The 22,965-nt window shown below is 46.4% G+C and overlaps 4 protein-coding genes across 4 annotated transcripts; 3 read left to right on the forward strand and 1 right to left on the reverse strand.

Moving 5' to 3' along the window:
• Window positions 1–292: 292 nt before the first annotated feature.
• F5147DRAFT_746797 (uncharacterized protein) lies at window positions 293–3,736 on the reverse strand (the record flags this gene model as incomplete). Its single annotated transcript, XM_041439882.1, has 12 exons — window positions 293–519; window positions 562–957; window positions 1,006–1,182; window positions 1,232–1,688; window positions 1,748–1,844; window positions 1,893–2,068; window positions 2,130–2,259; window positions 2,342–2,382; window positions 2,458–2,570; window positions 2,625–2,826; window positions 2,880–3,394; window positions 3,454–3,736. 12 exons carry the CDS (start codon window positions 3,734–3,736, stop codon window positions 293–295), a joined length of 2,814 nt encoding a protein of 937 aa, XP_041290338.1.
• Window positions 3,737–5,478: 1,742 nt separating this feature from the next.
• Window positions 5,479–6,126, forward strand: F5147DRAFT_580786 (uncharacterized protein; the record flags this gene model as incomplete). Its single annotated transcript, XM_041431566.1, has 3 exons — window positions 5,479–5,688; window positions 5,740–5,919; window positions 5,971–6,126. Coding segments are annotated over 3 exons (546 nt in total), but the record flags the coding sequence as incomplete, so codon positions are not given.
• Window positions 6,127–9,667: 3,541 nt separating this feature from the next.
• F5147DRAFT_776221 (uncharacterized protein) lies at window positions 9,668–10,652 on the forward strand (the record flags this gene model as incomplete). Its single annotated transcript, XM_041441826.1, has 5 exons — window positions 9,668–9,970; window positions 10,033–10,059; window positions 10,141–10,232; window positions 10,314–10,333; window positions 10,390–10,652. The coding sequence occupies 5 exons, from the start codon at window positions 9,668–9,670 to the stop codon at window positions 10,650–10,652; spliced, it is 705 nt and encodes a 234-aa protein (XP_041290340.1).
• A 5,607-nt stretch (window positions 10,653–16,259) lies between these two features.
• F5147DRAFT_287694 (uncharacterized protein) lies at window positions 16,260–18,579 on the forward strand. Its single transcript, XM_041429047.1, has 16 exons — window positions 16,260–16,355; window positions 16,424–16,656; window positions 16,725–16,790; window positions 16,849–16,878; window positions 16,933–17,039; window positions 17,090–17,129; window positions 17,188–17,260; window positions 17,310–17,343; window positions 17,400–17,421; window positions 17,526–17,654; window positions 17,704–17,724; window positions 17,776–17,816; window positions 17,864–17,916; window positions 17,976–17,983; window positions 18,038–18,099; window positions 18,195–18,579. Exons 2-16 carry the CDS (start codon window positions 16,568–16,570, stop codon window positions 18,473–18,475), a joined length of 1,056 nt encoding a protein of 351 aa, XP_041290341.1. The 5' UTR covers window positions 16,260–16,355; window positions 16,424–16,567; the 3' UTR covers window positions 18,476–18,579.
• The last annotated feature ends 4,386 nt before the right edge of the window (window positions 18,580–22,965 follow it).

Raw genomic sequence — 22,965 nt, forward strand, 5'->3', positions numbered from 1 at the left:
AACTGCTGTGAAATTGGTAAGAGCCGAGCCCGGACCGGCCATAGCCGAGCCGCAACACTACTAGTCTGCCCCATCCTCTGCCCCATCAGTAAAACACCACATTGCTTAAATTAACTTATTTAGAACTTACTCCACTTGGTTTGGTGCCCAAGTATGTCAAGATGTCCAAGGTCTCAATTTGACTTGGAGGGCGACTTGAATGTCTTAACATCAAGCCGACAAAGACACTCAGAGCTGAAAAGCATTTTCAAGACAATTTTTAAACTTAAGTGTTGCAAGAAAAATGAGTGTATTAAGATGCCAGCACGAAAGCATGGTGATCTATGAACCGATTTACGTAGAATCCTCGATAGACATCCAGAGAATCATAGAATTGAAGACCGCATGGTACGAACTGTGTACCAAATATTGGGAGTAAGTGAGCACTACAAATGATACTGTCAATATGGATGATTGACAGATCACAAGAGCCATCTTTGTTGAAAGATGGTGCCACCATCCACATTCCTGTGAGCTCGTCTCATTCCTTGGTGATGCGATAGAGCCAGTGAATGAGGGCACATGGATATGTGCGACCGTTAGTGAAAGTGAAAGAAAAAAAGCAGAATATTCGAACAACATCCATGCTTAACATTCCATCATGCCTATCATCCGTGTTGACAAAGGCGCAGTCAAAGCGGCCTGGTCCGTTGCGCCACGAAGGCGCAGCACGGATGTGCTGACGGTGCATGCCAGTGATTCCACTTGGATCACTGGGTGCAACAAAAGTTGCAGTGGCCGAATGGAAAATCTTGATTGGTCCCATGTAGGATGGACAGTTGCAAAGTGGAATGTCGGCAGAAGAATGGTGGTCATCTGCATGTATTTGGTCGTACAAGAAGAGACAAATGAGGGTTGGGAACGATGGGATGCCAAGTTCACCTGCAAGATCAGCAATGGTGCGGGCGTGTTTTTGTTCTGAATGTTGTGTTAAGAAAGAAGGTCACCAAAAGGTTGAATATGCACGACAAGTCCATGCTAACTGCACATCAGCAATGACATCCATGTCATCCATGATGCCCTGATCCTCAACATCATCGAAGTCATCGCTCTCAGTAGCAAAGGGATTATTCGCTGCACGTGCTCGGCTCTGTTGGACCTCCGGGTCTCCATCATCATTGCCAATATATGAGGGATTCTCAACTGGAAATTCAATGAGTAAAATTCAATTAAAATCATGCAGACCATGTACAAAATGAATTGTAGTAGCTGAAGGTGCAAGACCCTTTGAGCATGCCACACATTGTAAAGTCAACTCTTGCTGCTGTGATTTTGTCCAGGCACTGATTGGCAAGGAGCATCTGGCTGAGTGCATTGTACTTGCTTGAACGTCGCCATGGTTGCTTTACCGCCGTGATATGTTTTGATTCCGTGATCGACAAGCAGAGGCCATTTGGAGCACCAAACATTCGGATGAGAAGCTCATAGTGGATGAGAGAGTGTTGTCGGGGTAGGGAAATGTTGAAACGGACACTGGTAGTCTGGAAAATGGTACAGTAAGTATGAAAATGCCTAAGGGCATCTTTCAGCTCTGTGAGAGTGTCGTCTGTAACCACATCCGTGCGCACGATGTCGCAGAACTCTAGCAAGGCTCGAAATGCCTGAACCATATCGTCTGGTACATGGCCTTGTATTGCCAGTAGATAGACCTAGATAAACAGTTGTGTAAATTTAACAAACGCAAGATAATTAAAGCACAAAAATGTACCTTCATCAGTGCCTTGGAGTCATTGCCCGTCCATTGTGAGAATCCACGCCCTTGCGGAAAGTGTTGTAGGCCAGGGAAGGGTGGTGCGGCAGCAATTCTAGTGTATTGTCAGTCATCATGATAGACAGTGGCAGATTGAAAGTACCTTCGGTCAATATCATCTAAAATTGCCTTGGCACACATTTTTCCATGTGTGAGTTCGAGGTATTGACCCACCCATTCAACAAGGTGATCCCTGAATGTTCCTTTGATGAGCTGGTGCAGTATGTCGGGGGCGAGCAACTCATGAATGTCAGCACGAGGAAAGTCGTTGGTGAAGGGCTATGAAGTGCGACAGTTAGTGCGATCACAACCACGCACAAATGATGTGGGGGGAACATACCACTAGCTCGCCAATAATACCATACTCATCCCAAAGTATACCAAAATCGACAGAATCCACAAGCGCATCAGTGTGTTCATGTGACCGAGAAACACCTCCTTCATCAAGATTTGAGGGAAATGCAAGGCATCTGCAAATGTAAATGAGACTCGGCATAAAATGAATGTGGATGTGAATAGGCAGTGTCCTGAGGATCTCTGGTAGCCACTTACCTTCCACACCAATCTTTGACCATGCATGCCAATACCACCTGCTGTTCGTAGTCTGCAATGTAGGGTCCGAGTCCATATATAATGTGCCGGTAGTGTCCATCACCACATCATGTGACTTCTGGAGTCGTCATTCCAGGTTTGAGATTGGCGAAGATCTTCGACAACGAGGAGTGAAACAACTGCTTCTTGAACTTGCGGTATTTTATGTCATCTGAATTCTTTTTTTCCGCTGTATACAATAGTGTAAACGTCAAAGTAGATTGGGAGAGAAACTGGTACATACTCTTAGGGATTGCCAAGAATCCAACCAGAGCCAATGCGTTGCGATGCGCCCGCCGAATATTATTGTGGATGTTTCCAATCGAAAGATACAAAGGATAGTAGTCATTTTGACCGGTAGCGACGGACACTGTTGTCTTGTCGCTGCCTATGATGATGGGAATGAAAGCTGCACCATGTGTTTGTGGGTCCTGTGCAATTTCGTCCTGTACATGACATCAACATAAGAATGTAGTACTACCAGACACAAAATATGTACTGCTTGCTGCCAGGCCCAGTCTCCTGACATGAAGTCCTTATAGCGGTGTTGCTCATCCTTCTCCTGAAATTCACGGTAGGGTGTATAATCTATTCCACCTTTGAAATCTGGATTCGCGAGCATGTTCTTGGCGACAGTATGAGGGTCCTGGAACCAAACCTCGTATGACTGTTCCATCCAGAGCGGACACTCTCCAGTGGGTTTATTGCCGTTGTACTTCAGGGAGAAGTTTTCCCATGCAACATCACCTAGCGGTGTTGCGTCGATAGTATTGTATAAGTCCCTGTAGTCAGCAAATGGTGGATTGTCATGATGAACAGCGAGAGTGATTCCCCACAAGTAGAGAATCTTGTTGATATCACCAGCGGACATCTGGTTTTCAGTGTATATAAAATTCGCACACTCAAACTCTAGTCGGTTGCGATACGGAGTCCAGTCGTCAGGACTTTTTGCCGTGTATGGTGGAGGAGGAGTACCAGGATTGAGAAAGTTGCCATTCTCATCACAAATACGACCTGTGGGTATAGGTTTTCATCAGATACAAGCTGGTACTGCAGCATGACTATCAACTTACCAGTCAGCGTCTCGTGATAATCCCGAATGAGTCCATGCTTTAACTCCCAGAGCTCGTTGTTGGTGCGTCTCTGAGCTTCTTCATCTTTGATTTCTTCAACAGAAGCACGTTGCATGCATTGCGAACCAGGATGGGTAAACGAGTGGCTATGGGCCGAGCTTTGATGATGCTTCAGCCCAGAGGCATTTTTCAACCAGTGTTTGCAGCCTGGGTAGGAACATTGAATGCGCTGGGCACTAAACGCCCGTCGTTTGAGTTGCACATGAGAGATCTCATCCGGCATGATGGATGGGAAGAATCCTGGAAAACCAACTGAAAAGCCCGAACCATTAGCAAACACGCTAGGTAGAATGTAATGTAATACATACAAAACAGGGTGTGCGACACGTAACTTAAAGTTTCAAAGGCCATCGCGACCACTCTGCCTTACACCATAAATTTTCTCCTCCGCAAGCCCAACCTTTCAAACAATGATGCGCCCAAACACTCGTCCTAAAAATGCAAACCAGCATCCTGGTGAGATTCTCCTCCAAAACAAAAGGAAAAGACACACTGCTTGTCAAATCCAGGAAGACAACGAGCAAGTTGAGCATGAACGGCAGGAGAAGGAAGCTGCCGCTCAGCGCACCACCGAGAAGATTGCCTCTATTGAAGACAAGAAGGTGTTGAAGGACTTGAAGATCCTCATGCATGCACCAAAGCCTCAGCCTCAGGCGCGTCCTGTTTCAAAGTCAAAGGTGAGCGAGCCAAACGTCGAGTACGATGATGGGATTGCAGAAGGTGCGGCTGAGATGGAGGATGTTGAAATGAGTAATGTAGCTGCAGATGATAATGATGGCGATGAGGACTTTTATCTAAGGTAAGTTTCTAGGGGACTCACCATGCACACTCGGGCTGACCATGTTGTATCCAGTGAGGAGGAGAATGCAGAGGTGCAGCTGAGGAACAAGTGTTTACAGAAGACAGCATATCGTGAGGCTGTCCATGCTGAGCGAAGTGTTAATAATACGGGCATCAAACATGATGGCATGAGCCATCAGAATGATGTTGTATCAGATGCTGATCGCACAAAGGCACATGGTGACCAGAAAGGCAAGAAAGGATTCATGTAAGTGATTCTAATTGTTCCCATCTACTACCATGTTGTTACTCACCGAAACAACACTTTTTCATCTTGATCGCCTCAATTGATTCAGTGCGGATGTCTGCGCAGCCAAGGACAACTATGCGGGGATGGGGAAAACAAAGGACTGGGCTGAGAAACTTGCAACAAGCAAGTTGCTCCGGCCTCAACTTGAAAGCCTTTGAACCACATCACACAGACAGGTGTCCTCGATTACCACCTCAACTGCTGTCTCAAAGATATCAAAAGTGACTAGTGCCAGTGCTAATCCCACTTGCAGCCCACACCCCACAAACAATGTCCAAGGCAATCTTGAAGAACCTACCACAGCGTTTTTGGACGAGGACAATTCACTCGAGCGTCAGGCTGCCTTCAAGGCTACTAAAAAGCCTGGTGCCAGGCACACATCTTCTATGGTATTTCTTTTATCTTTTGCGCATTCATATCACACTCACTCCCCACTCAGGATGTATTGGAGGTTAGCGATAGTAGTTCATTATTGCCGCCTCCATCACGACCAAAAAAATGCCCACCAATAATGGCAAGGACCGAGTCCTTATCCTCCCCCCCTCCTCGTGTCCCCCCTTCTACACAACTGTCCAGAGCCACCACCAGGTTCATCCCAACTGAGTTCATCAGCGACCTGTCAACACACATTGAGTTTGGCGAGAGCGAGGACACACCACCACCTCCTGCCCCTGTGTCAGCAAAAGGCACCAAACGCCTGACAACTTCAGTAAGTCGGTACTTATTTTGTGATATCTGTCTGATTTTCTCTCCACTAAACATAGACCAGCATCAGCATCAATAGCCAAGCACTCTCCTCAAAACAAGCAAAGACTGAGCCGCAGACTAAGAACATCACATCACACTGTGATGGCAGTGGCGCCAATCACTGGTACCAGAACGACGATCTTCCCAAGGGATGCCAGGATGGTAACACCTGGTGTCGGGTGTTCATACCAACTGTCGCACACTGGGCTGGTGGAGAAGCTGAGCCTTGGGGTCCTGAAGACGACGATTTAAGAGACACCATGCAAGAGATGTGGAACCATATATATCGGGGCAAGATTCAGCACGAGATCTCCAGATCTGGTGCCGTTATGAAAGTGGTAAGTCCATAGTTTTTGTTTCATTCAGAAGTTCACTGACATTTGTACTAGGCCAAACAATGCTTCATGGAATTGCGCAGAGGGTTCGGTATCGCAGCCTGCTCCATCCTTACCGCATTTTTCGCACAGGATGCCGATTTTTCAGATACTGTGGCTCGCAAGGACTTTTCAAGGGCCATGCTGAAACATAACCGGTTTATTTTCAGGGATAATTCAGGACTCATTCCTAAGGTAAGTACCCATAATTATTACTATGAAATCATCTCAATTGTCTGTTCAAAGGACTGGACGGGCATGTGGAGATCTCCCTTCATACTTCAGACATTCGCATCGCACCTCAATTTCACTTTTGGCCGTGTTGAAGTCCCTGACCTCGACACCGAGAGCATTAGTGCACGGTGTAGAGATACAACAATTGCTGGACATTACACGAAGTAAGTGTTTAGCAATATAAAAATGTTGTGGTCATGCACAGCCTAGTCTGCTTTACTTGCAAGACAAGTGCATTCGACCCGAGGGGTTAGCTATTTGGAATGGTCTGTAGTTAGTGAAATGATAAAACGGTCAAAAGTCCGAGCGTGGGAAACAAAGTCCGAAGGTATATCTACGATGTCCGATGCCAAAGCGTCAGGTCCGATGTTTTCGGGTTTTGGGTTTAGCGGGTTTTGGGTTCAGGTTTAGCGGGTTAGCAGGAATGGTGATAGCGAACGTCGGGAAAGCGAGCAGTATGCGGATATATGATAACTACGGGTATTTCGGATAGAAAGAGCGGTAATATTCGCAATGTCAACTAAGAACTATGAAATATCGGGTTGGACCACAAGATATCGGGAAACGGCTCCCTACTACTTGGATAATGATAATACTCGTAGTCAGTCCAATATATATATAAGTACGTAGAAATCCGGAACCCTATAGGCGAAAGTAGCGGCCGATGACTTCAGGTCCGAAGTACATGTAAACTAACATGAGGCACTGCGGATGATGGGAAAACATGTAATAGCGCTTGCTATGACATGAGTAATGTGCGAAATAATCAACTACGCACCTAGTGGGGCTAGCAAGGCGGGACAGGACACGGATAGGACGAGTGCGCGGGAAAATATCGGGTCCGATGCGGCCGAAACGTCAGGTCTGCTAGTCAAAGTGTCGGGTTTGCGTCGGGTTGTGCGGGTTAGCATCAGGTTACATTAGTGCGTAACGGGCATTGGACGTGTATCGAGAAATAAGAGAATACATGCTCAGCGCGAGCTCCAGTGCTACATCGGGCTGCATTTGCCCTCGCTTTTACTGCTGTAAGTGATTCAATTTCTGCTGTGTTTTTTCTTAATTTTTTTTTTTCAGGTTTATTGTACTCTCCAGCTAATCATCGATGGGAACATCACTTTCGAAGTCATTCAAGAATCCTGTGGCAAACGCAAAGGCATGAAGACCGATGGCGGTGATATCTGGACGCCCGTCATCACAAAGGGCGAGCAGTTTGCTTTCAGTAAACCTATCTGGGGGCATATGACCGTTGTAGCACTCGGATCGGCGTTGGGCTCGTATCCTGCCAAACACATAGGTATTCCACATACACATTCCTCGACACTCCATTTACCTTCCGAGAGTTCCGTGCGTTCGTCCGAGTTGTCCGAAGGTCATCCGTCCATTTCCGAGGCCTGTATACAGTTCCGATCCTCCGTGTCCATTTGACTTCGCTGGTGTGTTTTCCACTTGGTTATCTGTTATTGATTATGTCTAGGGGCACATATGTTGTCGGCCCGTCGGTTATACGCACAATGAACACGCCTTGCGCCTTATTACATGTATATCTCTGTAGCGGCTTGCCTTGAGTCTTATTACATTTCGGATGTCTTATCTTGCTACTGGTTTCGCCTATGCAGTTTCCGGACCTTCACGCTGTAGGATATAATCTGCCTCGCTAGCTACTCGCACTTCACTTCACTTTCCCTGCTACGAGTCATAGTTAGTAGAGTTACTTTCGGATAGTTGTACTTCGCGCAATCGATCTTTGTTCATTCAGAACGATTGTTTGGCCTGACCGCTACCATCTCGCTCTTCACTGTCTCTGAGTTCTCCCAATAGTCTTTGCTTAGTTATACTTCGCAAGTCTTATACTTCGATACACCCGCCATACTTCTCTCGGAACCTTCGCTGTTCAGCGGAAGCTCTTCGGATGCTTCGCGCAACCTCGGACCTTCGTTTCTAGATGTCGGACCACCCTCGGACCACTTCGGACAAGTACTTCGGTACTTTGGACATATCCTCGGAACACCAAGTGCACTCTTGGTAAATTTTCCTTCTCTCACTTCGATCTTAACAAGATATCCCTTGCTTTATATCAAGGAGCATTTCTATAGGCAGTCTCTTTGGGACGAACATCTCACTTGCACTCTGAGTCTTAAGGTAACACTTTTGTAGCGCCCACATAGAATCAACTCTTTACACCGTCAAGCTCATGGGGCCCATTGTAGCACTTTCCGACGACATCTTCGTGAGCATTGTTGAGGAGGCACAACAGTATGCCAAGCATGCAAAAAGTGTTGGGAACTCAGGGACTACCACCAGTGATGCGCCTGATGAGGATGATGTATTTGCTGACCTCTTTGCATTCCGTTGAAGGTGAGTGGTGTTCACCCCCACATGTAACTCATTGTTAATTGGCAAACAGTTTTGTCTGTCTTGCAGGAGCTCATTCGGTGGTCATTTTTTTTTGTTGCCGGTTATATACATATCTCAATGCACTCGCCCTCCTCAGAAGAAAATGATGCGCACAGGTGCGGTCCTGTTACGCTCGTATTCTGCACTTTACTTGCCCGGGCCCATGCTCTCTGTTGTATTTGCACCTCCTCAGAAGAAAATGATGTGCATGGGTGCGGTCCTGTTGCACTCATGTTCTGTGTTTTACTTGCCTGGGCCCGGGCCCATGATGCTCCCTGTCGTATTTGTGCCCATTCCCCATCCATATCAGCCAATTAATTGATTGATCATTTTTATTTGTTTGTTGATTTTTTACTGTCTGCACAATTTGCATCTTGTTGGCCTTGCAAACTTAGAGCTTATTTGTTCTTACTGCGCGAAATTCAAGTTCTATTAAGTCATATGTGAGTCTAAGATGCGAAGCTTATATTAAGATGAGCGTCTTTGAGAAAGACCAACTTATTCTGACTTGGACACCAATTCAAGCCCATTAAGTTAATTTAAGCAATGTGGTGTTTTACTGATGCCGCAAACAAGCATTATCAAGTGTAGCTGACCTGCTAAAGGCAAAACAGGGCTACCACACGGGCAGTCAACTCTGATGATGATTGTGATAGTAGTCCTACTGTTCCTGAACTAGATGGTTTATTATCTGATGGGTATGATACATTGCTTGATCCATTATCTGATGGGTTTGATTTATTATCCGATGGCTATATTCCTGCGCCCGAAGAGACAGATGCCGGTGAAGGTACAACTATTCAGATGGTGAGTCTGAACAATGTTGGGTCTTGCAGAACCTAGCTGCTATTCGACCCTAAAGGGTTTCTGGACCAGGCTCAAGGCTCAGAGAAGAGGAAATATGATAGAAACTTGCTGAATACTCAGACTCATAGTAGAACTGGTGAAAAGGTAACTTGATTATGTAAGCTACAAAAGTGCAAACATAACACTAAGGTAAAAACAGTCTCTGCAAGCCCAGCCAGAAATGAATCCCTACACCGGTGAGAGTGAACTGGACCATAGTGAACACAGAGATGCCTCAGAAAATCCAGTGGTGCGTTTGTTGGTACCATGTACTACATTCCTTCTACTAATTCCTGAAATCTAGTCCGAGTCTTCACTCTATGTCTTATTTTTGAAAATATGATCTATCATTTGGTCCGGTTCACATTCAAGCATCGAGAGAACTGGACGTAACCATTCTGAACCGACCGGATGCAGGTTCAGTTTATGGTTCTTCCTCTCCCTTCGCTGAACCAGACTGAACCGGACTATGACAGCACTACTCCTTCCAGACGACTATATTTACATCTGGGTTTGCGATCACAATCTCTTGGGGTACCACTTACGTGGTCAATTCATGGCTGTTCTCAATGACTATGACTTATTGTCGTTCAAACGTGATGGTCCCAGGGGCCTCAGGCGCACAGGAACGGTATCATTCATGGTGGTAGACCTTCTCATGCCAGACGCTATGGCAGGCAAGGTCAAGCGTGTGTATGCGTATAATGCTGAATTGTTCATCTGGGTTCTTACCTGGGTCTGTCTTCGGTATGAGGAGGGCAAACTTCTGCTTGTAATGTGAACGCGGTTATATTTCCTGCTCATGTTAACTTTGTCGGTGTCTCTTACCTCCAGCTTGCTGTTTTCTCTCCAGAAATCTTGGTGCGCTGACATGTGGCTGACATCTGCATGTAACCACTGCTTATCAGAATTCAAATTTCATTGGAGCTCAGATACATGCAGGTGCTCTTCGAATTCCTCATCCTTGGCGTTCAAGAACACCACACCAAACTTGCAGCATACCCTGATGCCAAGAATTTGATTGTCTTCCAGGAGTGTGTACATGTATCGACTGGAATGATGGGTTCGGACTGTTCAGTTCTCACAACATGCTGAACCTGGGACCGAACCTACAGTCCGATTCAGAAGGGTTTAGGTCTGAACCGAAGTTCTGAACTGGACACCAGCAGCACTAATATGCTATCACTGCAGCACTCGGACAAAGCTCATTTTGCCTAGACGAGAATCAGTGCACCATCAGACATGCTCTCGAGGACATCACTGACAAGATAGCTGCCCTCAACTTGAAGTTCCCCACCATGCCACATAGCGCTGCGGGACACCATAGTTCTTCATCGGTTGTCCTGCGGAGTGTCGCCAAATTTCCGGAGCCATGCCTCTTCAAGGGCAGTGCTGCTGAAGTTGATACCTTCATAGACGAAATACTCAGTGGCAATGGTGATATCGGTGCCTAGTGTGTTAGTGTATCTGTAATTACTTCTTTTGTTTTGTTTACTTTGCTCGAAGTCTGAATTATTTGCGCAAATACCTGTTTGGAGGCGTGTCAGGAGTCCTGTCGAAGCTCTTTACCTTATCAGGCAATGCACGTGACCAAAAACACTGATCAAACGAGCACGGTGCTCCGGCTTTCCATACACAAGTGATTGTTATGGGGGACCATATTGGACAGCGCCATGATCTTGCGTCAAGGTTCCTGCATTTGTTTTCCTTCATAAGTTTGCCTAGGTCATCATACACCGTTATCCACTATGATTTATTATATTTGGGCAAATTCAGGTCAACTCAAATCGTTGTGCTGCTCTCGCGCAGGTGGCAGCAAGCTTCTTGTGGGAGGTGAGGCCATCAGTGTGACTGGCAAAGAGTCAAACAATGAATAATTTTTATTGGCTACTAGTATCGCGCGCGCTACAATGCTTAGGGATAGAGCTTACCGCATTGGTCAATTTGGCCACTGCACATAAGTGGTGGCCCTCACCTCAATAGTAATTGATTAGGATGACACTAAGTAGTACATATGTGAGTTACAGTATGCACGGAGAGCTAAATTAATGCTGTGTAAAATTCAGCTGAGGAAATGTATGTAGATGTGCCAGTGGGTATTGATACATAGATGGATTGTGAGGTCTGTGACTCGACTTGGACTGCCGCAGTGCATGAAACACGCTCTGTTGAATTGTTAAATTTAATGACCGACATCGGCAGCTGCGGCAGGTGATACTGGTTCGAAATTAGCATGCCACAGCACACCATGCGCTAAAACTAATAGGGGACACACCGCTGAAATTGATACGGGACACACCATTTCTCAATGTATTTGTTTCATTTAACTTGAAAGATATGATCATATAGTATGTAGAACTAATACCCAGTGATGCAGCTAAGCAATTACTTTGAATTTGACCTTGCGTGTATGTATGCCATAACCCACTTTTACTATGAGTCAGCCTTGAATTTGAATAATGCGATGAGGTTTGCAGGGATAACGCCCAGGTATGTAGTCTTCAGTTGTCTGCTGGCAACGCATTGAACGCAAGGCACATGCCCCATGTCTATAAAATATCAAACCAGTATCAGACATGTTGCAGTCAGCTACCTTCAACGATTAGGCATGTCAGAACCTCCCACCACTCAAGACCTCCCTTACCTCTTGTTTGCTGATAAGTCTCCTACCACTATGCATCTCATCAGTGTCGACCTTTACAAGAAAAAACTCTCAGACATAGATGCTGATGGAACAAACCATTACATGCGTTGATTTCTGGAATGTGTTGAACACTTCAAGTGTTCCCAGACACCAGAACACGAGTTTCTTGTGCTATATTTTGCACACTATGTCCACCCCACAGCCAAAGCCACTATCTGTGTCGACCGTTCTGTCAACATCACCATCAGACAGTCTTTGGGAATGCTGACACCATCATCATCAACATCATCGGAGAACCTCGCAAAAGACACGATTTATTTGATTGGTCACGCTAGCAAATCAAACATCAAAGCGTGTCTAACAGAAAGATTCCAATCATTCAGACGCATTGCTTCACTTCAATTTCAATCCACAGGGCCTTCTGCATTGCAAGTTGCAGTCCTATTGTTTCAAGTGAACCAATATACCACCAAATATTACGCTGTAGCACTCGAGCTCGCACTAGGCTCGTATTCACTGATTTCCCGATACATGTTCAATGCCCATCACTATCCGATGTAACCCGCACAACCCAACGCAAACCCAACGCTTTGACTAGCAGACCCGACGTTTCGGCTGCATCGGACCCGATATTTTCCCGCACACTTGTCCTATCCGTGTCCCATCCCGTCTTGCTAGCCCCACTAGGTGCGTAGTTGATTATTTCACACATTACTCATGTCGTAGCAAGCACTATTACATGTTTTCCCATCATCCGCAGCGCCTCATGTTAGTTTACATGTACTTCGGACCCGAAATCGTCGGCCACTACTTTCGCCTATAGGGTTCCGGATTTCTATGTACTTATATATATATTGGACTGACTATGAGTATTTGGAGGATCCAAGTAGTAGGGAGCCGTTTCCCGATATCTCATGGTCAAACCCGATATTTCGTAGTTCTTAGTTGACATTGCGAATATTACCGCTCTTTCTATCCGAAATACCCATCATTATCATATATCGGACCCAACGCTTTGGCGTCGGACATCGTAGATATACCTTTGGACTCTGTTTCCCGTGCTCGGACTTTTGACCGATTTATCATTTCACTAACTACAGACCAATCCAATAGCTAACCCCTTGGTCGAACGCACTTGTCTTGCAAGTAAAGCAGACTAGGCTGTGCACGACCACAACATTTTTATATTGCTGGCTACTTACTTTGTGTAGTGCTCAGCAATTGTTGTATCTCTACAACGCCCTTGGCGGTCAATGCTATTGGTTCGGCAATACTGTTTTCAAGAGCTTGCAAGCCCTGTTTGCGGAGGAGGGGCTGGAGAAAGTATTTGATCCAGACATTTGTGGCCACTTTGGTCCCATCCCAGTATATAAACCATCCTTAGATGACGTCACTTCTATACATGATGGTTTCAGGAAAGCTTATGAGCAAACCAAGAAGGAGGTGGAGCACCAGCAATATCTTTTTCTTGAACAACGCAACAAGGTATGCATTAGATTTTCAGCAACTACAGCCTTTCCTTGATTGATGATACTTGTCCCTGCAGCTTGTGGAATGAGGCCGCGCTGACCAGCAACCTGAAATTGACGAACACGACCGCAAAATTGTGAAGGTACTTACATATTTTCAGCATCGACAGTCTTCTTTGATTAATTGTCCTGAATTTCAGATGCAAACCGAACTTGATCTATGGAAGGCACTTGCAGTGCCGAAGGACACGGCAGAATCATCATTGCCGTCGTCCTAACCTCGTCTGTACAACACATAGCTTGGTCCAACTTTGCTTGTCATTTGTAGTTTTATTACACCACGGTAACACAGTATGACTTCTGATACATGCACTGTACAATTATCACAAACACGTGTTTTGATCAGCGTGTGATTATTGCAATAAGAGCGGAGCTGACATTTAGATCTTCATGTATCCATAGGGTCTGAATGACGGGCCGCAGCACTATGCGACACGCTGGACCGTACAGCGTGCTCCTCTTCCTCAAGGGCCTTGATGACCTGATAGAGATATTCGGGTCAAAAACATTGCTGTCTGACTGGGAGAATATTCGGGAGATTCAAAAGAAGTGTTGTTCAAAGGGAAGCTTAGACTATTATATACATGGGTGGGTGTGACGAGTGATGTCATTTGGGCTGGCTCCTGTTCGGTTCATAGCAAGCTTCCTAGTGTCTTTCGAAAGGACTGAGATCATACAGCATCAACGGTCATGATGTGAATGACGAAGTACATGACCCTGCGCCTGGAACGCATAAAGGAGCATGCTCGGGCGTGAATACAGTGAGTATGAGGACTTGCGGTGTAAACCGACACTCACCAGTTTGAAAAGATATGCGTGGTTGTGTACCTTAGATCTAGCCAATTCGAAAAATGTCGACAGAGGATCTCCCACTGAAATTGCAATCTATGATGTGTAGTGGAGGAGGGTCTTCAGACTTCGTCGGTTCGTTCGACGTCTCTACCGAGTCCCGACAGTCTCTTGCAACCTTAACTTTAAACGTACACAGTTCTCGGTCAATTCCGCATCAATGGTTAAGGCGCTTATTTTGCGCTTACTTTCTCATAAATTTTAAGCAATAGTTTGGTACTCTCTGCTCTCTTTTGCTTCGTGTGATAACACTTACGCTCCCCTGGAGTTCCCATTGACCCCTGCGCATGTCATGGCACAAATCATTACTGCCACCGATGCAAATAGTTTTTTCTCGACTTTGGCCAAGACCGAGACCCCGTCGTCCTGGTTTTACTTTAGATAACGAGGGTCACCTGCCTTCGCACCATAGCCCAAATCGGATGGATCAGCTTGGGTCAGACCTCCCGCAGTTTATGCGACACCCAACGCGTTGATTTGGAGGCTATCGTGCATCAACGCGAACGCAAATGACGTAGCGATAAATGTACTGGTGGTGAAGCACGTGTGGGGGAGGAAGAACGACTTGATGAATCGCGAGGAAGCTAGCATGCTGTGGGTCAGTAGGATCATAAGGCAGTATAGACCGCAAATATCTAGCTATACATGTACAGATCTGACCTGAGAAAAATCTTGGGGCTGCGGCTGAATACAAACGCGAACACAGATACTCATTCATGACCTCACAACAGAGCGATGTCGATGAGACGCTGCAGATAGATGTGTATGAGTGTATGAAATGCGAGTCAGTGGGAGCTTAATCTGTACCGCTGGTTACTCAAGTTCAAGCTTCAAGCTGCAAACATTGCATGCAAGTATGTAATTATCGCCTGCTACGGAAGGAAGACGAACTTAGCGAGTGGTATGGAACTCCCTCTTGCCGCCCATATGAAGTGCAATAACTGTGCACTCGCTGGTGACTGATGGTAACACGGCCGTCTTCGTAGACTTCAAGATGTTGTATCGAAAGGCGATCAAAAATAATCACCCAAAGTAACTGTGATGAACATTGGTCAAGTAGTATACCCAAGTCCGCGTCAATCATACGAGCTGAATATGAACCGAGCCAGGCAATGCTTACATTGAAAAGACCACATGCCAATGTTACATTAGGTGAATCCTGTGCCAAGGGAAACGCATGGGACACACGGCAGTATATTAAGGGTAGCTTGCGGATAACGTCGTCGCTGTCTCTGTCAGAGGATGACTAAACTTTCCGACCATGCCTGCGGATGAGAGGATCTGGTAAATCGGTGTCGTCAATATTTTCTAAACAAGTAATAGTTCCCTTGATGAAGTTCTAGATGTGCACGTAGAATCAATCCTCGATAGAAAGTCTTCCAGGTTCCGGAGCACGGGGAAAGCGCATAGGCCCTATTGCTGGCAAACGCGCTGATTTGGTGGTTTTGGTGGTGCAGAAAACAATACGTATGCTCGGGTCCCAAGGAATCTCGACAGGTCAAGGTGTTTCTCAGAGCCCTGAGTGCACGCACCCCACTGTCTGTCTAGACGGAAACTCAGGATATGATAAGGAGGATGAGGATCTCCAAGGCTGAGAGGGAGCGACTTTGGTATCAAATTGAAGCCGTGTACAAATCTGGGAACCTGAAGAGTATGAGTCGAGACTGGGAATTCGAAGAAGGCTTACTATCATGTGGACTGAGCAGATACGAAGCAGTGAGACGCACAGCGACAGACTCGCCCTCCCAGAACTGCCTTTGTACCCATTCGACTTCAGCCTGAGCTCGAGCCTACCAGCACTTGGTGAATACTGAGTAATTGAAAATTACTGTAGCCCTTCTGATTTAAAACTTTTGGGGTGGGTTGTAGACGACGTCGTCTGACAAGTGTTCCTCGCAGGTCTCACGTGAGTCCGTGACCGACTTGGCACGACTCGGACTCATAAATGAATTTCATTTCTAAACCCCATATTTGCTTACTAATCAGCAAAGTTGACCTCAGACAGCCTAAATGTGCCTTGATGGCCTCACCAATGCCAGCCGATGTCTCGCTGGCTAGCTTGCTGGCTCAATCTTGGCTTGCATGACAGATTTACTCCAGACAAGATTGCCCCTTTTCTATCGTTTAGTACCCGAGTACGTCTAATCAATTTCAAAGTGTGGTTTTGGTAGAAAAGTCTTGCCTTGCTGGCATTCCCCCTTAGTGCTTCTTTCTTTCTTTCTTCGTAAAAGGCTTCAGCGTCAGCCTGTTCCGAGTCGCGTGGCCTTTCCTACGTTCCTTTTTCACTGTCATTGCTCGCCTCAATCTATCAAGGACCGCCGCAGAGGACGAGTTTTTCATCTATTAAATGGAGGCTCTGGGGCGGCGTGTCGTCATAGACAGCCTAACCTCTGAAAAATATTTGCGAGTAGCATCCATCTCAGTTGCATTTTACGAGTAAGTAGCGTTTTATTTCTTTGTTGCGGCCCCGTAGTTGTCACGATATTCTGACAGGTTATGTTCAGTTATGTTCTTACACTCCCCGCAGAATGGCGCTTTTACCGAAGCCAATCATCAATTTTTCATTTAAGGTATGTATACCCTGGCATATTTTCACGTATCACCGTTGACAAGCTCAATTTTCATCAGTCTTGCCTGCACCTTATTCATTCTTATACGGTACGTTTGTCCTCAGTTTGTCTTGTGAATTTTTTTTGCTCACATTCAATGCAGCTATATCAGTATCATGGCTATAGTAACTAGCAATTACGGATTCTTCTCCACCGCCTATACCCTACAGACGTGTCAACAGTACTATCTTGTGGCGCCTGCATTCAAAGGTCTGTCCTATCGGTGTTCGCCTACCATGACTTTATTGACTATGCCGTAGCCATACAAACAATGATATCACAGGCCATCCTAGGTATCAGGTATGTCCTGTCGAATATTTTATGGGTTGCAGCTGCACAGACTGAAAAAATCGTTTAGAACATTCAATATTGCAAGAAGAGATAGGCGGATAGGAATCATACTATTGCTGCTATACCTCCTGTCGACTTCAGTGGGTTCTTACAACACAAGTATGATATCCTTTCTCTGATTTCTTTTAGGCGGAGTGGTTCGCCGATATGTTTCACCGGACTCGTAAGCTCTGCCTTATATTTTAATCTTGGGTTTTCATTGACCTTTACAATACACAGCTGTTATCGATGATGTACGTCAGTTTTCCTTACAACAAGATCTCATGCAAACAGTATCTCTTTCTTAGGGAAAGTAAGTGGTCGTTTACCACCAGTGTGGGTTGTCCAGATCTTCATGAACCATAGCTGCACCTCGGGAGATGCTGGCAAAGTATTGTCAACATGGTTCTATTACCTCGCTGTGTTGGTGTATGACATTGTCATAGTGACAATTTCTACCATGCATCTTCTGCGCTATAATACGCTCAGTAGCAGGTGAGTATTTTCCTTCCCGTCTTTCGGGTCGCTAAACCATTGCTGTTAGAGTAGAACAGCTAATACGGGTGTAAGTCCCTTACCACTGGCAGAGTCGATGTGCATCACTCATTATACTTAGCCTGATCTATGACGGCATCGGATATTTCATCGTGTTGTCCGGCAAGTATATTCTACTTGTCATGAGCACTCTCCTAACATTCCCTCAGCGTCGAACGTATTGAATCTCATCCTATATCGTACGACTAATATCTATACTCAGGTATGTAGGCTCAACTTCGGATGTACCATGGACTCACAACGACTTGCTTCTATTATTAGTCGGCAGGGTAAGTTTCGTATCATCTGGCGTCAAGGAGATCAGACCCCTCAAAATGCATTAGGGCATCAGTAGGTTATGCTTTAACGTGGATTATGAGCCAACGGATTCTCATCAATATACGAGGTACGCACCATTCTAGAGCTTCACTACTATTTCACTAAGGCTTGCGATGTTCATTCTTTCCATTTCTTCCGCTCCGACCACCCAAATACGCAAAGGAATGACAGAGCCAAATTCCCAACGCTTGGAAAACGTGATCGTCGCGCGTCCCACACTTACTGCGCAGAAAAAAGTGATGTCCGGTCTCCGCTCCCAGTTCGAGTCCAAGAGCCACTCCAAAGGCTCTGACGGCTCCAAAATCCCCGTCGATGCAGACCTCAGGGCAAAATCGCCTCGCAATTCCAACGACATGGAACTCGGTATACGCGTACGTGTCGAGCGCTCGGTGATGGTAGATTACATGGAGGAATCTGAGCAATCTAGCTCGTGGGTAAAATGAATCTGAGGCACTGGCGCCTAAGAAGAAGGAACGACTATTTGCTACGGGATGATACCCAATATACGATATTAACGTGTATATATCCACCCGGTGCTGCTACGGAAATTTCAGTCCCCGTTCACAATAAAAATGCGCATATATATTTGGTGAGCTGTTCAACCTTTGCTGTTTTGGCTGGGCTGTGTCGCTATTGTTGCTTACTCTAAGAGACATTCAGTGCTGTATACAATAGCCTAGCTACATTCTGACCATTCTCGCCTACTATTTCGACTTATGTTCCCGTGTCACGCGAGCTTCCTGTGGCCTCTCATGTTGGAGTATACTGTCAAGCGTCGTAATTGCCAGTTGTTGACCGGCCTTCGACTGATTCGCCTTCTTACGCTGTAAATATGTTTTTTTTGTCCAATTTATGTCCTTCGCAGATGTAGCTCTATGTAGGACATTACGATCTAGTCTATGGGACCCCCGGTGTCCCTTTCGCATCTCCAGGTGCGCAAATGCCTTGATGTGAGGCGTGCCCCCATCAGTCCGCCTGTAGATATGTTTGTTCGGTCTCCCTTGCGTTATCCACCTTTCATCCTCTTACCACTGCGAGTGCGTCTCACCATGAATCTTCACAGTTTTCGCTCGCTCGCATTTTCGGCGGATGCCAGCTTACTGCAGATAGGATTCCATGGTCTTGTTTGAAGAGAAACTATAGTCCAATACACATGCATGTGGTATCACATATACGAAGTACCAATGAAAACCGCTCAGATCCCTCATCTTCAGGAAAAAATATACATCTACAATATCTCTATCGTCTTAATGTCCATCAAGTCTTCAACAGAAGACACATCTTTGGCCTGCGCAATAATATCACGATCCGACGCAACCCTCTTGTATTCTCCGCCGCGCTGCCGCGCTAGCAAAAAGGCGCCAAAAGGCTGCCCAAGGCGAACGAGCAACCGCAATGCTCGCAGTTCTAGATCAGCCCCATCCTGTTTTACAGGAGAATGGCTAGGTGAGTCATCTGACGGAGACAAAGGCGGTGTCCGATAATCCCTCTCGCTCTCCGTATCGTCTAGCAGATTTGCAAAGTCTGGTAGTTCGAGGAGAGACCGATCCCAGGGACGGACAAGCAGGAAGGTCTGCTTGATGGGCCTTGTCCGCGAATGAATATTCAGCTCTTTGGTAGTGATCAGCAGGTCACGAAGCCCGTCTGCCTTAACTTTATATCGAGTCTCCTGGGATGGACCGTATCTGACTTCTGTGACACGGAACGTCATGCAAGGCAGATGCAGCCTGCAGTTCGCGAAACGAGCAGCGCTTGTGTTATCAAGCCGCTCGTAAAGTTCCAAAGCCAGATCCACAATAACGGGATTTTTTCGCAGCGAAGAGACCTGTGTCTGAATATCATCTTCAGACAAAGGTGAAAGCGCGCGTGGAGGAGTGGTGTAAGAGGCAATATGCGCTGGAAGACAGCTATTGAACTCGGAAGGTTGTCCGATCCAGTCGAGGACAGTAATGTCCCCCGACCGAGCCACGATCTCCTGTAGGAGCCGTCCGAGCGCGTTCTGCTTCTTCTCGCCATAAATGACAGGTAGAGTAATACCGAAGATGCCAAATAATGAGTATGCAATGTCCTCCTGCAGAGTGGTGACGCGCTTCGATGCCCATTGCAGTTTCTCTCGGGCATCCCTCATACCTGGACTGAATTTCACCAGGGCCTGTGCATCTATGCCCGTCGCATCCTCCAACTCCCTCATGATTGCAGGGGACTCTTTATGGTTGGGAGAGCGGTCGCCGAGATACAACGACCAATCTTTCTGATAAAATATAACAACTTGCGGAGCAACTAATTCTTGGAAGGTCCATCCTCGCTCGTTCCAAACACTCCCAGCCAGTGCACCGGGCTGAGATGAAGGAGGAACATCGGATAGGTAGACGATCGTAAGCGCTGAGTTGTGGTACCAGACGAACATGGAGTTGATCGATTCCTGAAGCTCCGTAATATTGCTCTTCTTGTCGATACAGCATGTGTCCATCCATGCCCAGTAATATCCAGCATCACGGACGACTTTGCAGAACGACTGCAGTTTCCCGATGCCACCAAATCCATTCAACTCGTATACGACTTTGTCTTGAATATCGTGCAGCAACACCTCCGATTCTTCCCACCTGTGTGATAGCAGGACGCAACGGAAGTACGTCGCCACTACATCTTTGATGCGCTCCGTTCGGAGGTTTGAATCTTTCGTCGGAAACGTGATAAGCTCATTGTACTCTGAACTCGTTTTGAAGGAGCTTAGTTGTGCTGCTCGGTCGCACAAAAGACCCGTAGAGGTGTTGAGCAGGCGAAGGGGGGCATTTTCGAGTTCGATCCAAAATGCTCTTCGGATGGCGTCTTCTGCTTGGGATGGACAGACATATTGCTGACGCAAACCTGTAGAATGAGATAGGCATTTGAGATTATGCAGGAGTGTTCCATGGCTTACTGCGTATCTGCGCTTCGGGAGCATTGTCCAACTTGGACAACATGATTGTGAATGCCTCGATGGCTTCGTCGTAACGTTTTGCGCCACGCAGCGCTGTATGTGTCAACTGGTATCCAACGTGAGATGAAGGACTGAGTTCGGTGACCTATGCATTGCCGAAGTCAACATGGGCTACAAAAACATAGATGTCAGCGTACCTTTTGCGCGTCGAGAACTGCCTCCTCCCATAGCATTTTCTCCAACTTCGCCTTGCTGCGATTCGCAAAGACAATATCAGATCCAGAATCCAGGGCGATCGCCGACGAGTACAGGTTGATAGCCCTGTCATACTCGCTTGCAGCGAGGGCAACGTCTCCTTTAGCAATACAGAGCGCGCTGCATTCTTCCTTGAAAGCTGGATGAAATGCAGGTGAGGATTGTAGTCTGCATTACATTACGAACTCAGACTTGCCATTGGACCAGTCGAGGTAGTCGACCATGGTGTTCTCGTCACTCGAATCCATCATGGACCAGTATAATTTCACGGCATCTTGAAATTCACCTGCCTGAAGGAGTGCATCGCACCGTTTCTGGTGTGTGGTCAGCCACAAACATTTGAGATCCCAGCCGAAAAGCTGGACAAGATACTCAGTTATGAAAAGGACTGTACACATCGTCTTAACGCACCACCACCAGGTCCTCGTATATTTCATGAATGTTGAATTTTGATGATGAATTGTTGGAGTTGACAGCGGCAATGAAACGGTCAGCGGCTTCGGCGTAACGTGCACCATCCAAGGTTTTTTCGAGTTGAACACGCAGATATGCCTTTATGTGTGAGATTGCATTGGGATTGATGACCAAGTGTAGCTGCATGGTACTTACTTCCACGATATGACATGCGCGAGTATAGACATTCGGACAACCCGCAGCGAGTTCTTTGAGGAGTAGGCTTGCTTCGTCATGTTGATCTGCATTGAACAGTGCGATGGCCTGAAATATGGAATGAGACAGAGAGTATGAAAGGTAACTGTGACATACCTTGATCAAGAGCAGAAAATGAATGGTTTCTGGATCTTGGTCCGTGTACATGGATGCAACATCAAACGCTGCCCTCGCATCCAGGATGCGGCCTTTTCCGCAGAGGGCAATACCCTTGGAGATAAAGCCTATCAATGAGGGCTGAATGCTGATAGACTATGTCACCATCGAGTTAGTCTTTCGTAAGAGGGCCATGGTTAATGAGTATGTCCCACCTTGATTGCATCCTGAACGGCGTGGTCCCAGTCGTGTTTTCGCGCCATAACAAATGAACGATGAGCGTAGTAAGTATGACTGTTCCCATCGGTGTTGATATCTTGTGCGAGTAGTTCTTCGGCGGTTGACAAGTCTCCATCTATGCATGCAGTACGGGCTGTCATGATGCCCAAGATCTACACGAAACATGTTCAAATTGTGATATATGAATCAAGGACGGAAACGTGCCTTTGAATTGATAATGTTGGGTATTGCCCACTCTGAGATCATTTTATCGTTGCCTCCGCTGAGGATGTGCTTGCCATTCACGGAGAAAGTGGCCCATTCTGGACCGAGTGAGTGCTCAAAGATGGCAACGGTTCGTCGATCTGAGACCCGCCAAAGACGAACATGACCCTCATGTGGAGATACCGATGCGATGAGTGTGCTAGCAGGATTAATGACCATGAGATTGATATAATTGGAGTGGCCCGTCCAAGGATCGCCAACCTGCTTCCAGGTTGCTGTATCCCATTCGCGTATGGTAGGATCGACCCCATCGCCGCCTGTGAGAAGGCGTGTGCCATCGGCTGTCCATACGAGTGAGAAGGTGTGCGATTTGTGACCCTTGAAGGATGCGACAAGTTCCCTCGTGCCTGGATTATAAATGTCGATCCTCGATGTTGCGATGGCAAGAAATTCTCCAGATGGCGAATACCGAACACAACAAGTACCATCACCACACTTAATTGGTTTTCCTTCCAGCTCTGTCCAGGTTTTGGTGTTCCATAATTTTGT

This window comes from Suillus discolor, assembly GCF_016758755.1.
Source record: "Suillus discolor strain FC423 chromosome Unknown F5147scaffold_46, whole genome shotgun sequence".
Classification (NCBI taxonomy): domain Eukaryota; kingdom Fungi; phylum Basidiomycota; class Agaricomycetes; order Boletales; family Suillaceae; genus Suillus; species Suillus discolor.

Coding starts and splice junctions, on each gene's coding strand:
- F5147DRAFT_287694 (XM_041429047.1), top strand. CDS start 16,568: ATGGAGGCTCTGGGGCGGCGTGTCGTCATAGACAGCCTAACCTCTGAA. Junction 17,130..17,187: donor CAGGCCATCCTAGGTATCAG/GTATGTCCTGTC, acceptor AAAATCGTTTAG/AACATTCAATATTGCAAGAA. Junction 17,817..17,863: donor ATATTTCATCGTGTTGTCCG/GCAAGTATATTC, acceptor ACATTCCCTCAG/CGTCGAACGTATTGAATCTC.